The sequence below is a fragment of the Rhinolophus hipposideros genome, assembly GCF_964194185.1.
Source record: "Rhinolophus hipposideros genome assembly, chromosome: 2".
Taxonomy (NCBI): Eukaryota; Metazoa; Chordata; class Mammalia; order Chiroptera; family Rhinolophidae; genus Rhinolophus; species Rhinolophus hipposideros.
The window spans coordinates 105,613,252-105,635,154 of NC_138048.1; the positions used below are offsets into that span (position 1 = coordinate 105,613,252).

The following is a 21,903-nucleotide window of genomic DNA, read 5'->3' on the forward strand; positions in this document are numbered from 1 at the left end:
CGGAGTCCCAGTTTGGAGTCCATGCTCAAATGCTCATCCCTCTTCTCTAAAAACACAGAATTCCAGGCAGCCATCAATGCAGAAAGTTGTTTTTTTTCATCTTTCTTGTACATCCCCCTTCTTTCTGCCCCTCTCCCCAGCCCAAATTAAAGTTGCAAGACTGGAATACATTTCAGAAATGAGTCTCCATTGGCATTAAAGAGAGAGAAATCAGAATTGTGGGTAATCATTTGTGTTCATTCTGTTGATCACATTTCTCCAGAAACCACCACCATTCAAATTAATTACCAATTCTATACTCTTAAATAATTATTGACCTGTTACTCTTAATCAGTGGAAAGTAAGGAGCATATAACTCATTCAACTACCCAACACACTGCTAAATCCACCATTAAGCCTTGGTCTCACTTTCTTTAATGTGTCAGCAGCAGGAAGCCCAGATAAGCAATTCTTCCTGCTTCAAGCATCCAGGAAAACATGGCCTCCGGTTCCATCCTATCTTACCGGGTGCTCTTCTTGGTCTCCTGTCATCCCTCTGACCACCGATATGGCAGGGTCTAGGCCCTTCCTTTGGTCCTCTCTGTACTGCCTGGTGATGTCACCCAGGCCCACAACACTAAATGTCCCTTTGCAGACGACACCCATTTTCAGTTGCCAGCCGGGACCTGCCTCACAAGCACCAGGCTATGTCCAACTTCCCACTCAACACCTGCACCTGAATGTCTAGTTGGCATGTTATCCCCAAACCATACTGGGCTTCTCTCTGTAACCTGCAGCATCCCCCAGCTCAGCTGATGCAGCTCCATTCTTCTACTTGCTCAGACCACAACCCTGGGGTCCATCCTGGCTCCTCTTTCATCCCAACATCCAAGCTGTTCACAAACCTGCTGGTCAGACTGACCAGTGGCCGGTGGTGCAGTCAAGGTACAAGGGGAGAATAGTACTGGGACACTGTTCTTCACAGGCCCATTTCTGCACTGGGGGGCAGAGGTGCTGTCTTTTCGAGGCTGTCTGTATAGCGGTCTTGGAAGATCGTGTCTCCTACAACTAAGGGCAGATTTGCTTAATGTCCGTAAGATAATGTCTCCTACAGAGAAAAAGCAGATTTGCTCTTGTTCGTTATGAAAGATTTAGACTCCCTAAGTGCGAGGTTCCTCATTTGTGACGCAGACCCACTGCATGCACAGCGCCCACCTAGACGGTTCTGCACCATCCCCATGGGGCTTGGGGGACAAGCAGAACTGACACAACATGGAGCTCACACTTCTCGCTAGGCTGTAATAGTCCTGTCTCCAACCAACGGGTCTCAGGTCTTATTCCAGGATCCATGAAATTATGGCACGTTTACCTGTAAGTTCGCACGTCAGCAAAATCCCAGACCTTCAGTTTTTGACAGTGTGACATTGGGAGCATGTAGACTATTAGATACATAGGAAGCCCACAATGTTTTTAACAGTATTGTACTTCACACACTCATCTTTCTATGGATAAGAAAGCTACTCAGCTGCTATCAAAGATCATTTATTTGGGACTAGACAAGGCATGTGATGAAAATGAACATCTTAGGGCTAAGAACTAGACTGGAGAGTCTCTGCCAGTGAACAGAAACTGGGCCCCGCCAAGGAACACTCCTCACTTCAAGTCAGACCACCTGGCACCGTGCCCGGTGGAATTTCAGACTTGGTAGACCAGTGACCACTTACGTGTACTAGTCTTCACCTTTTAAATGAAACATTTCTTGCAGACGGCCTGTCCCTGTCTCACCACGTGCACCTGGTATGTAGAAGACCACCTGTCTTTTAATTTTGTAGGTTTCTGTCGAAGATGCATCTAGATGACAAGACTCTGGACTTCAAACCTGGTACAAGTGGAGGAGACTGAGTGTCTAGGACTGGCGTGCGCCTGCCTTGCAGGTGGGAGGGCATGAGAATTGCGGTCAGAGGGCAGGCAGACGCAGGCATATGGTTTGTATTAATGACCCCGGTTTGTCATGTCCCCCCGTCCAAACCTTTCGGTGGTACCTTCCCATACTGCCTCTGCACAGGACCACTGGGACTGCAGCAGATCTGCCACCAAGGCTTGAAACGGCACTTGCAAGTTTCTGTTCCCTCCCTTGTTCGTCTGCAATCACCTATGAGAAATGCCGGAGCAGGTCTGAGGACATCGCCAGGTTTCCCTGCTGAGGGAACAAGAGCCAAGTCATGCCAGCCAAGGCCATCCTATACCAGCCAGGCCCCAGCCAGCTCATGTCAGACACAGGACTGTAGATGCAGGAGCCAAGACCAGCCGTTCACGGTACAGACTAGCAGGGGCCCCCTCCAACCTGCAGACTCATGGTAAATGGATAGTGATTGCTTTCAGCCTTCAAGGGCAAGTGTGGGTACTAGATAGTAAGGGCAGACAGACACCACCGGTAACTGTTTTGTTCTTATCTGTCTGGATACTTTGGCCTTAAAATTCAATTCATCTAGATTTTTATGTCTTTTCATTCTCACAATTGATATTACCTCAGGGCTCTGCAAACACACTTCTAAATGGATGCGTGCTTTTTTGCAATGAGGAAAACACTTTAATTTCTGTCACCCAGACACGTTCGCACATGGGCCATGCACAAAACTTTTAGCACTTGATTATTCGAAGGAAACCAAGTTTACTCAAGGAGTCAGCAATCAGTGTCTCCCACCCCACCCCCAACCACTACCAGGAACAGTAAATGAACTGAATCCTGAAAACATAAATGGGTAAGTTGTCTCAATCTGTAATATATAAATGAGTCAATAACTAACAAGAATGAAAAAGGGTAAGAAGCATTTCTAAACTTCACTATTTAAAATTTATTTTCACTAATGCACTTTAGTTTGTGGTTTTGTGAAGTAGTGTGGGTTCTTAAAGTTCATGATTCAAGTCACATTCAAATGATAATGCTCTGCCCCAGTACAGCTGGTGACACCAACCAGCCAACCTTGGGAAAGATCCCTGGGAAAGTCTGGGTGAAGGGACTGCTTGTCAGAGAGCACTGATGTAATGACGTGCATGTTTCTGTTTCATTTTGAGCAAATACGTAACCTTGTTACCTTATCAATTTTTATCCACAAAACAAAAAAACTGTAGAACTCATAAAATAGTCAGAAACTTTCCACATATTAAGAACCACCAACAGATCACCAACTTTCAGATATCATACAGAATTTTTGCACCAAATTAACTATTCTTTGCCATATTAATACAACCTGTTGTCATCTGCAGCTTTTTAAAATTTTAACTATATCACCTTAAAATATTCAAATACAACAATACTCCCATCTAGTGGATAAAGAAAAATGTCGGGTTTATTTCAGTTGTGAGCAGTACCACCACGAAACAGGAACTAAAACTACAATGAATTTAAATAAGTTTATTCTGTTTTTAACACCCTCAGAATACCCCCTTGAAAAAAAGTAACCTATAACACAGTGCAGTTGCTCCCCGTAAACGAATGGATGGGTGACATACTTTACAAAACACTCTCTGGAATCACGTGTAAATGTTACTCTGAATCTCATTTGTTGTCACCAATTTCTTCAGTACCTCTGTGCTCTGGGGAATATTCTGAAAGGAGAGAATAAAGTTGTTAATAAAGTGAGACTTGAGAATGCAGTTGGAAGCAACTTACGCCTTCAAGACACAAAGAATGGCACGCAAATGGAACAGGCACTGCCTCTCATCTCCCCTTTGAAACAGACAAGTGGGTCAGCCACCTAAGTGTCTCCGCCCCGCCAGGTCGTGCTTTCCAAAGCTCGCTGAGGAGTCATGGCCTCCACAGGCCGTCTGAAACCTGCAGCTTGGAGGCAGAGAGCTCGCCCTCTTCCCTCCGCAGCCCACCACCACACCCATCCCCGCCCTCCAAGTGCCCTGCCCTCGCCCACCTGCCTCACACGGCTTCCCTCAGCACACGGCCGCTGGGGTTCACCCAGCTTGCACGTGCAGCTGAGCGGCCACTCTCCCGGAGGACCCTCTCCTCAGGGTGACCTCGCCCTCCACTGGCTGGCACGCAATGGCGCTCTTCTGCGTCTGCCTAGCATGACAATCACCTGCGCCACCTCCAGGCTCTGGAGGCCCCACAGCGGGGGACCACCTAGCACTGGGGCGTCCACGCAATAGGCACTCGAGAGAATTCCACTGTGCTCATCAAATACCACCTGTACTCTGCTGGAGCTGGCTCATTTCAATGACCACTTCTAGGTCGACAGAAACCGCGAACTCAGGATGACTGTATGCGGTCACTGAGAAAACTGCTCAACACAGCCACCTCACCCTCCCACAAATCCTTTGCTTAAAGCAAGAAATGAAAAGGCTAAAGACGTTTACATTTCCCCTTCAGAGAATATTCTGAAAAGCCGAGAGGTGACAAACGCTGTGTGACAGCTGAGTCAGAATCACACCCAGATGTTCCTCGAGTGCCTGTGTGCTGAGCACTGCACCACAATATGAACAAAACGGCCACGGCCTCTGCTCTCAAGCAAGTGGAAAGAGCCAGTTAACTACAGAAGGAAACAAAACGTTTTGTGTGTGCTCTGACATGTCTTTTTCTGGGAAGGGCCCAGATATATACAAATTGAAATTGGGGAATGGGTTTATATCATCTGCATATATCCAGTCCTCTGCAAAATTAGGTGAATAAATGTTACATAGTATGTTGGATCCATACTACGCCTTCTCAAAAACTACCACCTTCCAAATTGGTTCAATTAATTCCAAATTAATTAAATGCTTCTCACAAATTACAATCTTCCAAATTAACTAGTTATAGAAACTTCTTTAACCGTAAAACCATCTTTCTACACAGCCATGTGGGATTTAAATGCATTGCACTCATCTACCATACCTGAACAAAACACTCTTCAAGTTACAGAGGTATATCTAGAAAAGAGAGTGACTATCAAATTCAAACTGCCAGATTAGAAAGCTTTGAGAAAAAAAGGATCTCTAAGTGTTACTTAGGTTTTCAATTGACAGCATACATTTACGTTTGCTATTAAGTTCATTAAAATAACTCCGGCCCCAGTCACTGAGCCGCCGCCGAGGACTCAGCAATCTCCCCTTGGGCCCCCTCGCTTCCCGACGCTCCGTCCCCGCTGCCCGCCTTCTCCTGCTGCCGCCTTCCGCAGGCCGTTTCCACCGAGGAAAAGGAATCGTATCCTATGTCCGCCATCCATAACCTCCACTCTTTTGACATCTTTGCTGATGCAAGTGAGGGTGATGAGCTGCTTCCTGCTGGCACTGAGGATTCTATCTTTATAAGAATTCAACAGAGAAATGGCAGGAAGACCCTTACTACTGTCCAAGGGATCGCTGATGATTATGATAAAAAGAAACTAGTGAAGGCCTTTAAAAAGAAATTTGCCTGCAATGGTACTGTAATAGAGCATCCAGAATATGGAGAAGTAATTCAGCTTCAGGGTGACCAGAGCAAGAACATATGCCAGTTCCTCATAGAGATTGGACTGGCTAAGGAGGACCAGCTGAAGGTTCATGGGTTTTAAGTGCGTTGGGCTCACTGAAGCTTAAGTGAGGATTTCCTTGCAATGAGTAGAATTTCCTTTCTGTCCCTTGTCACAAGTTTAAAAACCTCACAGCTTGTATAATGTAACCATTTGGGGTCTGCTTTTAACTTGGACTAGTGTAACTCCTTCATGCAATAAACTGAAAAGAGCCATGAAAAAAAGAAAAAAACTCAGCTATTAAGTCAGTGAGTTAAAACCTTACCTTAACCAAACCTTTCAAGCTTCTGGACGAAAGTACAGGCTTAAAAGCTTCCACTGTAATTAGGTCTAATTTCATCACATCAGTATAACACAAGTACAGAATGGCGGGGATTTTCCATACTTGACAGTAACTCAGAACTATGAATATACAAGGAAAAAACCACTTAAGTTTTCTACTACAGGATTTTTAAATTAAACATCTCTAAATAATAAAGGCTGCTTTTAAAAATAGTTGTCTTTGTTGCCTTTTTTAATCAAAGCATTTACTGAACTTTTGGACCAATTAGAATGCATATTTTCTTTTAAAGCCAATTATTTTCCTAAGTATTCTCTTGCATTTGCAAACATGTTTATTTTGCATTTCCTGAACATACTGCTGAGACACATCTTAAGAAGCTACAACATAAAATTTTGCTGACTATAAAGTAAAAATGTAAATAATATACAATGCATAATGTAAAATATTTAGCAACTTATTCTAATTAATTTAATATTTAAAGAAAAAAATCCTTTCATTTATTAACCAGTAACAGTTAATTTATAACATATTAACTACTGAAAAGTTAGTGACAATCTAATTCTGATATGATGCTAAGGTATAATTAGTAACAGGAACAAAAATAATGTATGAAAGCAACCATCAAGTTTCAGTATATGAAACCTTCCATTTTGACAATTAAAACATACTTTACTAACTTTTCATGTGCCAGCAATTTACATCTAACATAGGCTCGCCAAAGACCAAAAAGAAACCGAGCAACTCTGAAGGGTAACAGTTAAGAACTCTGAGGGCTCTCATATGGTAACTGTGTCTGGAAAACTTTTAAACTAAAAATAGAATGTACTAGCAACTATAGGTATCAAGGACAAACAGCAATGTACAGATGGTGCCAAAAAAATGTACATACATTTTAAGAAAGGAAAAAACTATTAGAATTGTAATACTCAATATATACCGATGACAAAAGATGAATAGAAGTCATGTGTACATTTTTTTGACATCCCTGGTATTAATCATCAGTGGCACACTACCTCAAAAAGATCTCTAACATTCAAAGTAACAACTATCAAAGGAGTAAGAACGTAAATTTACGAATTTTAACACCACCTGCTGCAGGAAGATCATGCACAATATTGGGTTGTTCTAGCAGCGAACAGCATGGAGGCTCTTTGAAATTCTGTGTTTTTAGGGCTTTCAGGAAAGGAGGATGAAGGCTGCTGGTAGATTCTGAAGTTTTATAATCGGTAACATGTCGACATGTGAGAACAGTTACTTGCAAATTCTTCCTTGGACAAGAGCCAAAAACCTAACACAAAATGGATTTCAAATTAAAAAATATATATCATTTTGTTTCGGAACAGAAACATCCCTCTAGTTGCTTATCTAACACCATTCACAGTAATATCACGCCTGCGGGGGTAGAAGTGCCCACGGAAAATCACACACATGCTTTGCAGTCCCTTCACCCAGTTTTGATCTTTCTAGCTGAGTGACCTTCTCCAAGTCACTGTCGTCACCAAGGGAGTTTCGGTTAAGTAAACGGAATTAGGAACAAAGATGGCCAGAAAAAATTCTAACAGCCAGGAACATCATCCAAACTGAGTGGCTGACTGCCTGCCACTGGGCGCTGGTGGTAGTCACTCCCTCTCCTACCCACCAATGATGCCGGCAAATAAAAGTAGTTCCCCCTTATCCAGTTTTGCTTTCCGCAGTTTCAGTTACCCGTGGTTAACCGTGGTCTGAAAATATCAAATGGAAAAGTCCAGAAATAAATAATTCCTAAGTTTTAAACTGCACATCATTCTTAATAAGGTGATGAATTCTTGGGCCATCTGGCTCCATCCTACCCGGGACATGAATCATCCTTTGTCTAGTGCTGCCCTTTAGTCACTTAGTAACCTGCTCGGTTATCAGATCCACTGTCTCGGTATCACAGTGCTTGTGTTCAAATGACCCTGATTTTACTTAATAATGGCCCCAAACTTTTATTACGGTATATCGTTATAATTTTTCTATTTTATTATTAGTTATTGTTGCTAATCTCCTCCTGTGTCTAATTTATAAACTTTTAAACTTTATAAATTAAACTATATGCATAGGAAAAGCAGTATGTATAGGGTTCAGTACTATGCAATGTTTCAGACATCCACTGGGGGGGTCTTGGAGCGCACGCCCAGCAGATAAAGGGGGGACTGCTGTATACTACAACTGCAGGCAAGTTCCAATCGCTCTATGTTTTCCTCAGTTTGTATTAGACGGATTTCCAAGGACTCTTTCAGTTTTTAAAAATCTGTAGTGCTATCGGGGTGGGCAGTTAGCTCAGTTGGTTAGAGCGTGGCGCTGATAACACCAAGGTTGCCAGTGCAATCCCTGCATGGGCTACTGTGAGCTGCGCTCTCCTTAAAAAAAAAAAAATCTATAGTGCTACAAAGAAAGCAGCTACTTTTAAAAGGAAAAAAATTAGATTTTAGGTCATTGCACCTTGTTTGAAAGAATTTTATGAAGAGAAAAAAATGGTCATTTTAAATAATAACGACAGAAGTGAAGATTTATATTATGTGTCATAAATGATTTCTAAGACTAATTTCATTATATTAGTTTTGTAAATAAACACAAAAAAGTTAACGCTACATACATTTGTTACCAGGTATATCCCATTTAAGACAGATAACATTACTCACAACACCTCATTTATCACCCTCCCATAATACTTATAGTCTGAATTCACAACATTTGACACTCGGTGGGACTGCGTGTGATTATCAGGGTTATGTGGCCGACATGAACCAAACAGCAGGGGACCCAAAGAAGAAAAAAACACGGATTAAGGAATGTTGTTTTGGCAATGCGTAATTTTACATTTTTTCAAGTCTGGAAGAGAAGTTGCCCCATAGTACAAAAATAATAAAATTTATTTTAGGTAATAGTCAATCTACATAAATTAAAAATACAAATTAATACAGCACCTTCTCCCTAAAAAATACACATAGGTACATGAATTGCAAAACTCATGTAATTATCAGAAGGTTCTCAGACCTTCTTAAATAATTCCTCACTTAATAAAATGCATTTAATAACTTTTAATAAACATTTCTAAGTACACCAGTCTAAAGTACCAGTTTAAAACGAGTACATCTAGAGTGATGGAAACTTGTCTACAATTTAAAACAAGAGAAACAAATTTTTTACTTCTAATTAACTGTAATACCTATACACAAATATACCTAAGATTTAAACTGAAATGTTGTAAAACGCATATAAAAGGTCTACTTCATTTAAAAATAATACGCAACTTACAAAATTATGATTATTCTCTAAAATTCCTAGTTCAGTTAAATTCTTCACAGAAAAATTTGTTTTATTGGGCACATGCTATATGCATAATTTCCCCACAAAATGAAACCTCAATTAAGTCATCCTAACACTAAGAAAAACGGATACATTCTGGAGTTTGGACAGTGGCAGCTGACCCCCGTTCTCACCTGTTTCCTGTCTCCCAGCCCCCTGCATTTCCAGCACTGTCATTTTCACCCTTGACCATGACCCTGTTCCGTTTCATGCAGATCGTTTGTTTTTCTTTCAAACAAAATAATAAGATGGATGGGAGGAACTCACCTGTTTTAAGCTTCTGTGACCTACAATCTTTAGCACGGTGCTGATATGTTGGTTACGTAAGTTCTTTGATTCTTTATACTCTGTAACAAATTACTACAATATTTTGAGGAAAAAAACCAAATACTTTCCCCAGTTCAGTGTCTGACTACGTAAGCTTAAGTGTACAAATGCTGACCCCTTAGCAAAAGGCAGCAGCTCTTGTCGCCCAACCACTCCCGGCCTGCGGCTCTTACCTTTTCTAGCCACTGATATTGCTGGTCTTCGGCAACGTAGCAGCTGCACTGACAAAGCAAAACCTGAAAAACCCAATTCCAAGTTCTTCTAAGGTCAAATAAATCTTATATACACATCAAACTATTACCATATACATATCATGTGAATTGTAATATAAGACTTAGATAACTTATTTTCTGGAATTTGCTATTGGCTTATTTTTCTTAAAATTTAAGAATCAAGCTACTCCTGGCAATTATTAGGTTGGTGCAGCAAAAGTAATTGCGGTTTTTGCAATTGTTTTTAACCTTTTAAACCGCAATTACATTTGCACCAACCTATCTAATGCTAACAGAATAAAGCACATACTGACAGAGCAACCACAAGACTCAGCATATGAGACATTGAAGACGCCCCAGTGCATAACACCAGGATCCGCTTTATAACACAGGGACAGTACCAGCTCTGCCACCCTTCTGAGGGTCACACATTGTGAAGACCAGACTCAAAATAAGTGTCAACTGTAAGCACTAAACACTAGGTGCTATCAGAGTACACGACGGCCTGACAGGACCTCACCCAAATGGTACCCTAAAGCGTTGCCGATGCCTGTAATGATGGTATTATTTAAGAAACCAAGTTCCAGGAGGTGAAATCATTTGCACTGCCACAAGAAAATGACATTCCTAATTATGAACGCTCTTGGAACAATATTACCCATAGAAGTCAATCATGTCTGCTATTAAAATACAGATAGGTTAACAAGTACACAAAGGAAACACAAGAGGGGAAAAAGGGGGCCCCAGGACAGGGAAGAGGAAAACGAGTGGCTATGTAATTAGGTACACATGCAGGTTCAGAATAATCAAGAGCTCTATCTAACCAGTAAATGGTACAACCAGATGCAGAAATTTCTCCTACTTGACCTTCACTACCCATTCTAAAGTGAAATCTTTCCACTAAGGATCAGATAAAGAATATGCTTATAGTTTATTTCCTAGAAACACTGGGTGTATATAAAAATCATTATGAAACTTCAATAACTTTGGATCACACATTATAGAAATAAACTGCAAGTATTATAAAATCAGATTCTACAGTTTTCAAGGCTAACATTTGATCCCTACCTTTTGCAATAGGCGACATGATACTCCAGTATTATGGACTTATCGACTCCCTCCACTGTTTGAAGCCCTGGCCCTGGCCCTGGTTCCAGTGCTCAGCAGCTGTGGAAAGGCACGCTGCTGGACAAGCAAACGGGGAGACACAGCACCGGCTTCCCCTCACCTGCCTGGCGTGCCCAGCACGCTTTGTCCTCTGAACGCAAGGGTGAGGAGGACAAGTGCGATCCAAAGACATCATTCAGCACAAGCCACGGAATGATTTAAAATAGCAGGACAAATTAGGCTCGGCTGAAAGCCTGATGCCAACAGAATTGTATTTAGAAGGCATAAAACACGCATTTGTTCAACAACATTAACTGAGTTTCTAGCACGTACCAGGCACTGGCTAAATACAGGGTAGACAGCAACAAAGGAGAGCACCCTGCTTTGATGGAGTAAACATGTGTTTTGCACGTGTAGAGTCACCAACTAAAATAATTTTTTGAATGAGAGCAAGATTTAACATCTAATGTTTATTGTTTGTTTCTAACAGTTATTTCAGAATTTCCTAAGGCTTTGACCAACACCCTGGATATGCCACATGAATACTTACAGAAACAACAAAGTGGTTACTACCACTACCTACAGGCGGAATTCCTCAGCCCCAAAGTAAATACAGAGGAATGTGGAATTCAAATGAACAGACACAAATGACGCCTACACAACTACTTCTCAAACATGCAAGTTAACTCCCACATACCGAGGGGTTCGACTGCAGATGATAAAACACGCAAAAAGCCTCTGTGGGGGACAGATGTGCAGTGTCCGTTGTTCTACACCATTCATTCCAGAGTTTAGCACAACCAACTTCCTCCCAGACTCCTGAACTCGTAACAAATGACGACAAAAATGCTGTGAGAAACAATTCACATCAGTTAGTGTTTGGTCCTTCAAGCTGCATTTTCTATTCAACAAAAAAGTTACGTTCACTCAAGTCACTGTAGAATTCTAGAGCTAAAAGAGCCATTGGAGACCATCAACCTTCCACCACCATTTTGCAGAAAAGGAAACTGAGGCCTTAAGCAGTTAAAGGGCATACCCTGAGTACAGACGGTATTAGAGTCAGGAATGGAGAAGACAGCTTTACTGACAGACTTTACCATACGCTCACAGTGACACAGTGACTAGAAAAGTTTAGGCTAGTAGAATATGAGTGAGTCAGTTGTGATAAAAGTGAACTGACATCTCAAAATGCTTACCCACAGAGCTGGGAGGACTGTGGGGTGGAGTCGGGCGTCTTGTTAACTCCCTCGCCATGACTTCCTGTTCAACTTGGTGGTAGCTTCCAGAGGAGGGATGCTAATAAATAGAATAGCCATCTCGGAACCGGGGTCTTTGTGTTTCTTCTTCACGCAGGCAGCCCGCTGGAGCCCCGGGTTGGAGGTGTGCGGTCCCACACTGCGGTGGTAGTTTTTGTTTCTTTTCCCTTTTCCCCAATAAATTGTTTTTCTTGTGGATTTTTCCGGAGAGTTATTTTTGCCAGTCGACATTTAGCTCAGTAGGTTAGAGCACGTTGCTACTAACACCAAGGTTCATGGGGGAGCCCCCAAAATGTCCAACTGGCAAAAATAACTCTCCAGAATAATCCACAAGAGAAACGATTTATTTGGAAAAAGGAAAAAGAAACAAAAACCACCATCCCAGTGCGGGAACTCACACCCCCAACCCGGGGCTCCAACCGGCTGCCAACATGAAGAAGAAAAACAACGACCCCAGTTCCAAGATGGCTATTCTATTAGCTTCTCTCCCCTGGAAGCTAAGGCTAGAGAGTTAACAGAGGGCCCAGCTCCACCCACAGTCCTCCCAGCTCTGTGGTTAAGCATTTTGGTGAAGCAGTTCACTTTTATCAGTAGTTACTGAACACGCAGTTGTTCTGTGGGCACTGAGGCTGCCGTACAAGGCAGGGGATTTGACGTGGAGATGCTGGATGCTCGTCAGAACCGGTGAACCCCCAAAATCACACGGGTGTGGGGACTTGTACATGTACGTGGTTCTAATTGAATTGCACTGTTCTAATGGTAACCTCTCAAACGGAGTCATGCATGTAACAACCTTAGGACCTAAGTACTCAAAATGTTAGTGATTACTATTATTTTTAGAGTTTGTTCATTTAGAAACATTTACGAACCGTTGCTACAAGGAGGACGTATACACATGGCACCTGTGCCCCTCCGCGTCTGGCCAAAACAGGCCCAGGAGCCTAGGGAATCCCAGATACCTCAACGCACTAGAAGCAGTTCCTTAGGTCTGTAAGTTCCAGAAGGCAAGAACAGTTCCTTCAAATCTTATTTTTTAAGTTCATCAAAAAGACAGTGCCACGTGGGCAGGAATAGATCTTACTCAGAAACAAAGTTACTCCGCTACGACTTTTTCTAAAAGAAGCAACAGATACTTGAAATCTTTTACAATGAAAAGAAATAAGTAACTTGAGATTTTGTTCTTTCAACAAAATGTGCCGTCCAATGCATTTCGACTTACCTACTGCATTATTTCCTATAGCAATTATAAACTTGGAGCAAGGATATTTTTCTAGCAGAGAGACTTCCAAAGATGTTTTCGTTTGTCTTCGAAGGAGCCGCACCTCCCTAACACGGGAAACAAGACAAAACTAAGGCAACTTAAATATAATCAGTACCATATTATGATAAAAAGGATACTCTACGTAAGATTTTTGTATTAAGTAAAATGCAAATTTTAATTTTATAAAGAACCTAATTATAATCCTCAGGAACAGTGGATTCAGGTGACGACTAACCGATAAACTAAAAAAAAATACAAAAAAAATAACATTCCATAAAAATTTCCCAGAGAACTCTGCAACAGAGATCAGGCTGTCTACCTGAACCACTGACCGACCAATCTTACCATGTTTCCCCAAAAATAAGACCTAGCCGGACAATCAGCTCCGATGTGTCTTTGGGAGCAAAAATATAAGACCCAGTCGTATTTTACCATAATATAACATAATGTAAAACCGGGTGTTATATTAATTTTTGCTCCACAAGATGCATTAGAGCTGATGGTCTGGCTAGGTCTTATTTTTGGGGAAACGGTAGCATCCCTAAAAGGGGGACAAGTGGGCATAGTGTGCGATAAGAAACAGCAAGCACCACCTTCCAAGCATTCTTGCCAGCAAGATATTGAACCTGAATTTGCCCTAGCCTCTAGAAGGAATTTCCATTTACAGGGTATGGAGGTGATGAACCCAAGTGTTAAATGACACCAAGAGTAAGCAATCAGCGTGTGGGACATTCTACAGGGCAACAAGTTTCCCAGCAGGGGTAAAAAAGGGGGGGCGGGGGCTGCTCTAAATGAAACTCAAGAGACAAAACATCTAAGTGGAATGTGTGGGCAGTGTTAGGGTTCTGATTTACAGAAACCCACTGTAAAGCGTCATGTCTGAGACAACTGGATACACACGATTATGGACTATTAAACAGTATCCAAATTACTAATTTTGTTAGGGTGATAATAGCATAAGAAACTGCCGACAGCTTTTGAGATGCATTCTGGAAAATGTAGCGGTGAAAGGCCACAGTGACTGGAATTCACTTAGGGGTGATGGAGGATAAACGTGGCAACATCTTCATTTTACTATTGTCTCCGATTTTTGTGTTTGGAAATAACACTTTAAAAGAAAACAAACATTATCCACCTGCCACTGACATATAATGCTGCTGCCTGAAGAGTGGGGGAAAGAACAAAAAGGTTTTCAGAGTGCTGTCTCACACCCATGAACCAAATACAAGAAAAACCTGGGGCACGAAGACACAGCACTGGAGTCCGTTAGAAGTGTCAAGTCGGCGGGAAACGCCCTAACTCAGCGCGACGGGAAGCCCCGCAGGCAGTGCCGTTAGAGCACGTGGCCCGCACGAGCCCCCTCCACTCCTGGGGTCGGGGTTGCAGGCTCAGCGAGGGCTTCCCGAGGCCCGGGGCAGAGCGCGGCCGCGGACGGACGGCCGCCCCCAGGGCCCTGTGCCGCCGCCCCCGGCTCCGGCGCCCGTCGGGGCCCGGGTGTGGGGCCGCGGCCGCGGGCCCGAGCACCGCCGGCTCCGCGCAACAACGACCTCACCTCTTGCGCGCCAGCTGCCGCCGGACCTCCCTGTCCTCGGGAGTCTCCTCCCTCCCCTCGTCGTCTTCCTCCTGGTCCTCCGTCCCAGCTCGGCATGGGGCCTTCACTACCTCCCCAAAGAACGTAGCCGCCATAGCAGCGCTCACACTCTCCCGGCCTAACCGCGGCGCCACAGGAAGGCGCCGGCGCCCCGCGCACGCGCCCGAAACGCCACACATTCAGTGCCCGTCACGCCCCGCCCCTGAGCCCGGTTCCTAAGACCGCCGCTCCCCGCCACGCCCCCTGCACCGCCTCCGCGCGCATGCCCGGGAGCATCGCCACGCCCCCACACCTTCCAAGCCCCGTCCCTAAGCACTGCCACGCCCCCTGCACCGCCTCCGCGCGCTTGCCCGGGAGCATCGCCACGCCCCCACGCCTTCCAAGCCCCGTCCCTAAGCACTGCCACGCCCCCTGCACCGCCTCCGCGCGCATGCCCGGGAGCATCGCCACGCCCCCACGCCTTCTAAGCCCCGTCCCACAGCACTGCCACGCCCCCTGCACCGCCTCCGCGCGCTTGCCCGGGAGCATCGCCACGCCCCCACGCCTTCCAAGCCCCGTCCCTAAGCACTGCCACGCCCCCTGCACCGCCTCCGCGCGCTTGCCCGGGAGCATCGCCACGCCCCCACGCCTTCCAAGCCCCGTCCCTAAGCACTGCCACGCCCCCTGCACCGCCTCCGCGCGCTTGCCCGGGAGCATCGCCACGCCCCCACGCCTTCTAAGCCCCGTCCCTAAGCACTGCCACGCCCCCTGCACCGCCTCCGCGCGCATGCCCGGGAGCATCGCCACGCCCCCACGCCTTCTAAGCCCCGTCCCACAGCACTGCCACGCCCCCTGCCACCACCGCGCACAAGCTACGCGCCCCGGGAGTCGCGCAAACCCAGGATTCCCTCCCGCAGTGTGAGCTTGGCCGGGAGACGGAGATCGGATGACTGCAGGCTAGAGAGGCGACAGGTGAGCCGGAGGGCGGGGCCTGCGGAGGCTGACACAGGTCAGGGCCTCCTGTCCTGACAGGTGACCGACCCGGGAGAGGCGGGGCTCGGTCGCCCTCCCGCCCTAGTCGGTAGCGCTCGGAAGAGAGGCCGGCCCCGCTGTTTTACCCTCTTTTACCCCGCTATCGTTTTGCTTCTACGTTAGGAGCGGTAGAGTGAGCTTTGGTGTATTAATCACGGATTCCAAACTGCGACCTCTCCCAGGTAGGCGTCTGCCCGGGCCCGGCGCGTCTTCGGGGCAGTGGACAGAGGAAGACTGGAAGGGCAGGAAGAAACACAGTGCTTCGCGGTGTTATAAAAATGAGACCTTTACTCTGGCAGTAGGAATTCACATTTCAAAAGCTCACGATCGTCAAGCTGATCTAAAAGACTTTATGAGAATGCAAAAATAGTTCCTTTTTTAAAAATTGGCCATTTCTAATACAAAAATGTTTTCGCTTTAAATAGCCTTTCATTAATGAGCAAAGTGTTTAATTGGTTCTCTTCCTTAAATTTTACGGGAAGACAAAGTTCACGGAACACTATTCCAAGTAGGGGAAAAAGGACAACTGACCATAGTTTACATGAAAATATCAACTTGATTGCAATGAAAAATAAAAATCCATTTACCTAGATTTAGTTGTGCTGAAACTAGATGACACTGCTTTACATTTGGGAACCCTGTCAATAAATAGTCACCAAGTTAAATACTAAGGGGTCGGGGAAGACTCTTGAGATAATAAAAAAATAAAAAATCTCAGAAAGTTGTTAGAAACATCTTGTTTTAAGATGTAGAAGAAACAATAAGCAACGAAAGCATTTACATAAAACCAATTATTTAACAATTTTACACATTACTCCAAACTATAAGACTGGACTTCGAAGCAAAATTTGAACATTTAAGTATAAACAATAAGACCAAATTGCTATCCCATAAGAGCTTAGGAAACTTTAGGTATGGTTAGCGAGCTAGAATATACAAGATTACCAATGTGATGTTTTAAAACTGCATTAAGACTCCTGGATTAATTGGTTTTATAGAATGACTGAATTGCAAAATAAAAACATTGTTTGGCTATCACTTTGTCTTACTCCTTTTGCTGAATAAAATGACATCATTTTTACCAGTAAGATTCTCAATTTGATTTCACAATTATATTAAGAAATCATTTCTGAAAAGCATTAAAATTATAAATAGGGTAATGATAATACATTTGGCTATGATTAAAATTCTGCATACTTTTAGGAGAACATTATACAAGAATGTTAAGTTTCAAACAAAAGCTCATTTCATGCAGTTACAATAAATTTACGTACGCTAAGCACTTAAAAAAAGGCAAATATATGTTCAAATTAAATACTAACCCCGAAAAGGAATTCCATTATGAAAGAAGGCTGATGATACAATCTCAAATACTGACAGAAATTAACCCCACCACAGTAAATTATAAATTCAAAATTGAAATCCTTTCATTACACTGAAATTGTCAAGAAATTTTGCATAGTCTTGAGGTTTAAATATTTTCATTTTATGGTATTTGCGGAGGATTTCACATGCCCAATGAGAAATTTCTACAAAATTAAGTGTAAATATGGGACTGAAAATAGGTTTAAACATTTCAGTAGAGATCAAAAATCAAACTCCATGCACCTGAAAATATCATTTTATTGGGAATTCTTCCCTTACTCGCCTGCAGTGGTAAAAGATACTGGTATCAGTATTTCAGATGAAAGTATACTATAAACAGAGAAAAGGACAGACTCTGTAGGTAAATGACCTATTCTGGCTTATGTTACGAAAAAGAAAATGACAACAAAAAGCCTTTTTTTAAGCAGACATGCAACCACAAACAAATTTCTCAAGTAATCTAGACACTTGGTCTACCTATATAACCAAAAAATGTGCATTACATTAGGCTTTTAATGCAAAAGGAATAGAAGCCCTTAGGTTTCTATGTTTTACTTTTTCAGATTTACACATGCAAATCATATATTAATATTCACAGGTATTTTTAAATGGCAAAGCAACTTCTAACAATTCATTTTTCCAATAGCATGTTCTATGTTAAAAAGATTTGACAGTGTGTTCATTCAATCTGGTGATTTTGATTTCAACAAATACCTAACAACAAATTAAAACCTCATTGCAAAGATTCCTTTGTAGTATCAAGACCAAATTTTCTAATCCCAGTGAAGGCCACAATGAAATAACCCAGACATGCTGCCTTTCAAGTTTGCTGTGATGAGACTGTAATAGATTTGCTCAAAGTGTTTGTAGAGTTCTAACTTTTATTAAAGTGCGGTAGAGAAACGTAAGAGGATGTCAATGTATCATCTAAAAATACGACTATTTTGATCTTAATCTACGTTTTTATTTTCTGATTAAGATCTGCCTCATAATGAGGCACATTTTGGCATCTCTGTAAATGCTACCTGAAAGTAAAAATGAGGAAAAGGTGTGATAGTTACATTCATAGCTTTCATAGAAAAATATATATTCCCTGAATTAGTCATATCAAGTGGTCATCATTCAGTATGAATTCCAATGTTATGAACAAAATAAGACATTTATGGATTTTCTCTAATTGCCTATTTCCAACACTACTTCAGAACTAGACTATCAACACCCCCATCATTAAATCCCTGGGTCCTTCTAGTTTAAGTTGTTTTGACTTTGAGTTTGTGAGTTGTAGGGACTGGATCTTATTAAAATATTTGCTTCATTCAAAAGGCAAATAGGCTCAGTAGCACTTCCTCTTGAAATGCGCCTCATTTTTATTTCAGTAATGACACCATAGTCACAGTGATCTGAATTTTTATACGCTAACGCAGGACCCTTAAAATAAGCAGGTTGAGATTCTGAATTTTTTCCAAAATCTTTTAAGCTTTTGCTACAGACCCTGTCTACGTCCCATTACAGTCAGCCCTCCATATCCAAGGGTCCCACATATGGTGATTCAGCCACCCACAAATCAAAAATATCCTAGTGGGGAAAAAAGTCACATTGTTGCTGACCTGTGTAGTTAGGCCAACCACGGTTGCTCTGTACTGAACATGTACAGACTTTTTCTTGTCATTATTCCCTAAACAGTACAGCGTAATAACTATTTACACAGCATTTACATTGCATTAGGTATTATAAGTAATCTAGAGATAATTTAAAGTATACGGGAGTCTGTGCGTAGGTTACACGCAAATACGACGCCATTTTATAGAAGAGACTTGAGCATCTGCATTTTGGAGGGAGTCCTGGAACCAACGCCACCCCACCCCTCTGGGGGTACCGAAGGACTACTGTATTTTCTCCCTCTAAGGAATCAAGAAATGTCTTCAAGGCCCTTCCTTTCTGAAAGGGAATAACCTTAAGAGGCTGTCTTTTCTTTCCACCTCTCCAACTACAGGCTTCACAATCTATTTCCTCCTCAGAATTCTCTGCAGTGGGTGTCTGTACAAAGGCCCACGGAGAGGAAGCCTTCCTCCCACTCTGACTCACTGGATTATGGCTGTCAGAAAATTCCTCAAAAGGTGCCAAGAGGGAGTAACGGGAGAGGTAGGGGCAGAATGCGACTGCCAGTTTACTTGTGGCCCCTGCTTGTTTTCAGTCCCACTTCTACATGTGCAGTCACTACGGTGCTTTTTCTTCCCAGGGTCTGAACTGACTGAAAAACAAGCATTTCGCTATTATCTTCTAGCTCTTTTTCACTTTCAGAATGTATGCTTGTATCATCCTCTTTATAAACATGCAGCAACTTTCTCTTAGCCGCGGCAGAAGCACTTCGGTGGGGCAGTTTTCTGCTCCTCTTCCTAATGCAGACATTTTCTGGTCCTGAAACCGTTTGCTTTAGATTACTCATTATCTTTATTTTATTTGCAGCAACAGAAGCACATCTGCGGGGAACTCGCTCAGGCACCATTTTTGCTTTCAGAGTTTCACTAGGCATTTGCACTGCATCCTTCTGATTATGCATACATGTTCTCATTTTTGTATTGGGTTCTCTGTCTCTAGGAACAGATTCTGAAAAATGAAAGTTCATGTAAATGCAAAAATCTGGTAACACAAGATTGTACTTACATTCCTCAATACATTCCTATGCAATAAATTGTACTCACATTGCTAAATAAAGAACATAAGTGATCATCGACAGTACACGTTTTTGACGTTAATGTAACTTTCCATTTCCTTGCCTACACAGGGAAGGCTTGGGCAGCAGCCGTCCCTCCCACCTGGCGTGTTTTATAATCGGTCAGGTGAAAAACAGACTGGTAAGAATGGGGTTAAGGACTGTCAGCATCACAAAGCTGCTCGTCTAAAAGCACCCAAATCTGAATTTTTAAAATAGAACCATATATGGGTTTTAAGCTTTTGGTATCATTTCTAATACTCTGTGTTGAACTAAAGTATTCAAAAGATCTGAAATAATTTTTCTAGCACCTAAACGAGGAGGAAATGCCATCGTAACTATGACGACACAGCATCAGCTCTGCCTCAAGATCCTTGTTGAGGTTTTAATTCTACCACCAGTATTTCAGTCAAAAAAACATTCAATTGGAAACTAGTAGATAAAAAAGGAAATTGTATATTGGTTTTATAGAACTGACATAGTTTTAATCCTAGATTCATTTTTCTTTTTCAAATATTTGACCATTTTATGTAACTGGAATTGTTAAATCCTAGTTTCAATATTATTCAAATATTTTCTGAGCTGGCTTATGTATTGGGCAGAGAGGATAAGGATTCAAAAAGAAACTAATTCTACACATGTAAGTACAGTTGCTGTAAGGAACTAAGAAGTGCAGGGTGCCGTGAGAACATATTCTAGAAACCAAACCTAATGTAAGGGGGCAAGGGAGGCTTCCTTTGAGGAAAGTGTCATTGCAGCCTGGAGCTAGTTAATGTGAATATCCACCAGACAAAAGGGAGGACAAAAAAGCCCTGGGGAAAGGCAGGCCCTCTTTGCAGACCAGCAATTATCCCAGGGCCAGCTCGAGGTCCATCACTGGAGTCGTCCCATTACGCCTTAGTTTAATTTAGGTGGACTCAAAGCCAGGTTTGTAAATTTGAAACACAACATGAATTCGTACTCTTGTAGGACAGAAGTGTTTCGTGATAAAACGCAACTGAAGTTCACTAGGCCCTGAATGTTATGCCTTATCTGTTGGCCTTGAAGTCATTTAACAATCAAACCATCGCAAACGGTCTTAAAAGCACACAACTCTTGCTAGGGGTGACTCTGTAAGACCCTTCACAAGTTTCCAAACATTCAGCAGTCCGTTAGGACAGGTGTACAACAAGAACGCAGCACACCTGACATCTGGAGAACTGACTCCCTCTACAGCCTTTTCACTATGGACTAGAAAATAGTTTGGGCTTTTTGTCAGCTATCAAGTAACGCTCCCTATTATTCGGTAGCAATGAAAGCATAATACCAACTACCAACCTTAGTTTTTCCTTTTGTGAATGGAGACGTTTGCCCTCCCATCACCAAGGGCAAATGAGTACAGGTGAAAACGGCTTCTTTGAATTGACATGTTAATAGCAGAGTGAGAATTATGAGAAAGCTGCCTTCAAATGGAAAGGCTTTCACATTTTACCTTAGGTCTATGAAACTCATTTCAAAGATATGCCTGTGCTCTCCCCTAAGAGTTCTCCCCTAATGAGTTAGGAACTACTTTACTCAATGAAACCCCCCACAAATGCATCAGTCCCTTTTGCCAGTTATGTGATTCACATGCCTTTCCTGTGAAATTCTATTTCTAAACATGTTTTGTTCCACATCAGTCACCAGGCATTGCAAAAACGGCGCTTTACCAGGCTAGGCGGGTCATCCCAGCAGCGCACAGGCAGCATACCCGCCTCCTCACACGCACATGAAGTTGGGGGCAGTGGCTTAAGTGCAGTGTTTTCACCACTTCAAAGAATTTTTTCTTGGGAATTTCAAAATATGAACATTAGTCTCTGCAAACCAAACCTAGATCCAAAGTCAATCTTTAGCACATTAAATCAGTGTTAGGCAAAAGAGAGAATATATATTAATATGCTACAACAGTTAAGTGAAAAATAGCTTTTGAGAATACATAAATTAAGGTG

The 21,903-nt window shown here is 42.7% G+C and overlaps 3 protein-coding genes across 4 annotated transcripts in view; 1 reads left to right on the plus strand and 2 right to left on the minus strand.

Annotated features, from left to right (window-relative positions):
• Positions 1-3,379: 3,379 nt before the first annotated feature.
• On the minus strand, positions 3,380-15,085 carry PSMG1 (proteasome assembly chaperone 1). Its single transcript, XM_081072140.1, has 7 exons — positions 14,809-15,085; positions 13,215-13,321; positions 11,437-11,588; positions 9,594-9,656; positions 6,853-7,051; positions 5,746-5,882; positions 3,380-3,588 (listed from the first exon to the last, which is right to left on the minus strand). Exons 1-7 carry the CDS (start codon positions 15,024-15,026, stop codon positions 3,514-3,516), a joined length of 951 nt encoding a protein of 316 aa, XP_080928266.1. The 5' UTR covers positions 15,027-15,085; the 3' UTR covers positions 3,380-3,513.
• On the plus strand, positions 5,041-5,665 carry LOC308507306 (eukaryotic translation initiation factor 1-like). Its single transcript, XM_081072153.1, has one exon. The coding sequence runs from the start codon at positions 5,181-5,183 to the stop codon at positions 5,520-5,522; it is 342 nt and encodes a 113-aa protein (XP_080928279.1). The 5' UTR covers positions 5,041-5,180; the 3' UTR covers positions 5,523-5,665.
• A 1,051-nt stretch (positions 15,086-16,136) lies between the features above and the next one.
• The window catches only part of BRWD1 (bromodomain and WD repeat domain containing 1), a 100,282-nt gene continuing 94,515 nt past the window's right edge, over positions 16,137-21,903 (minus strand). For both annotated transcript variants that reach the window (XM_081070985.1, XM_081070984.1), the window contains exon 42: positions 16,137-19,830. In XM_081070985.1, coding sequence (XP_080927111.1) covers positions 19,391-19,830 — 440 coding nt within the window. In that variant the 3' untranslated portion in view covers positions 16,137-19,390. The remainder of the gene's footprint in view (positions 19,831-21,903) is intronic.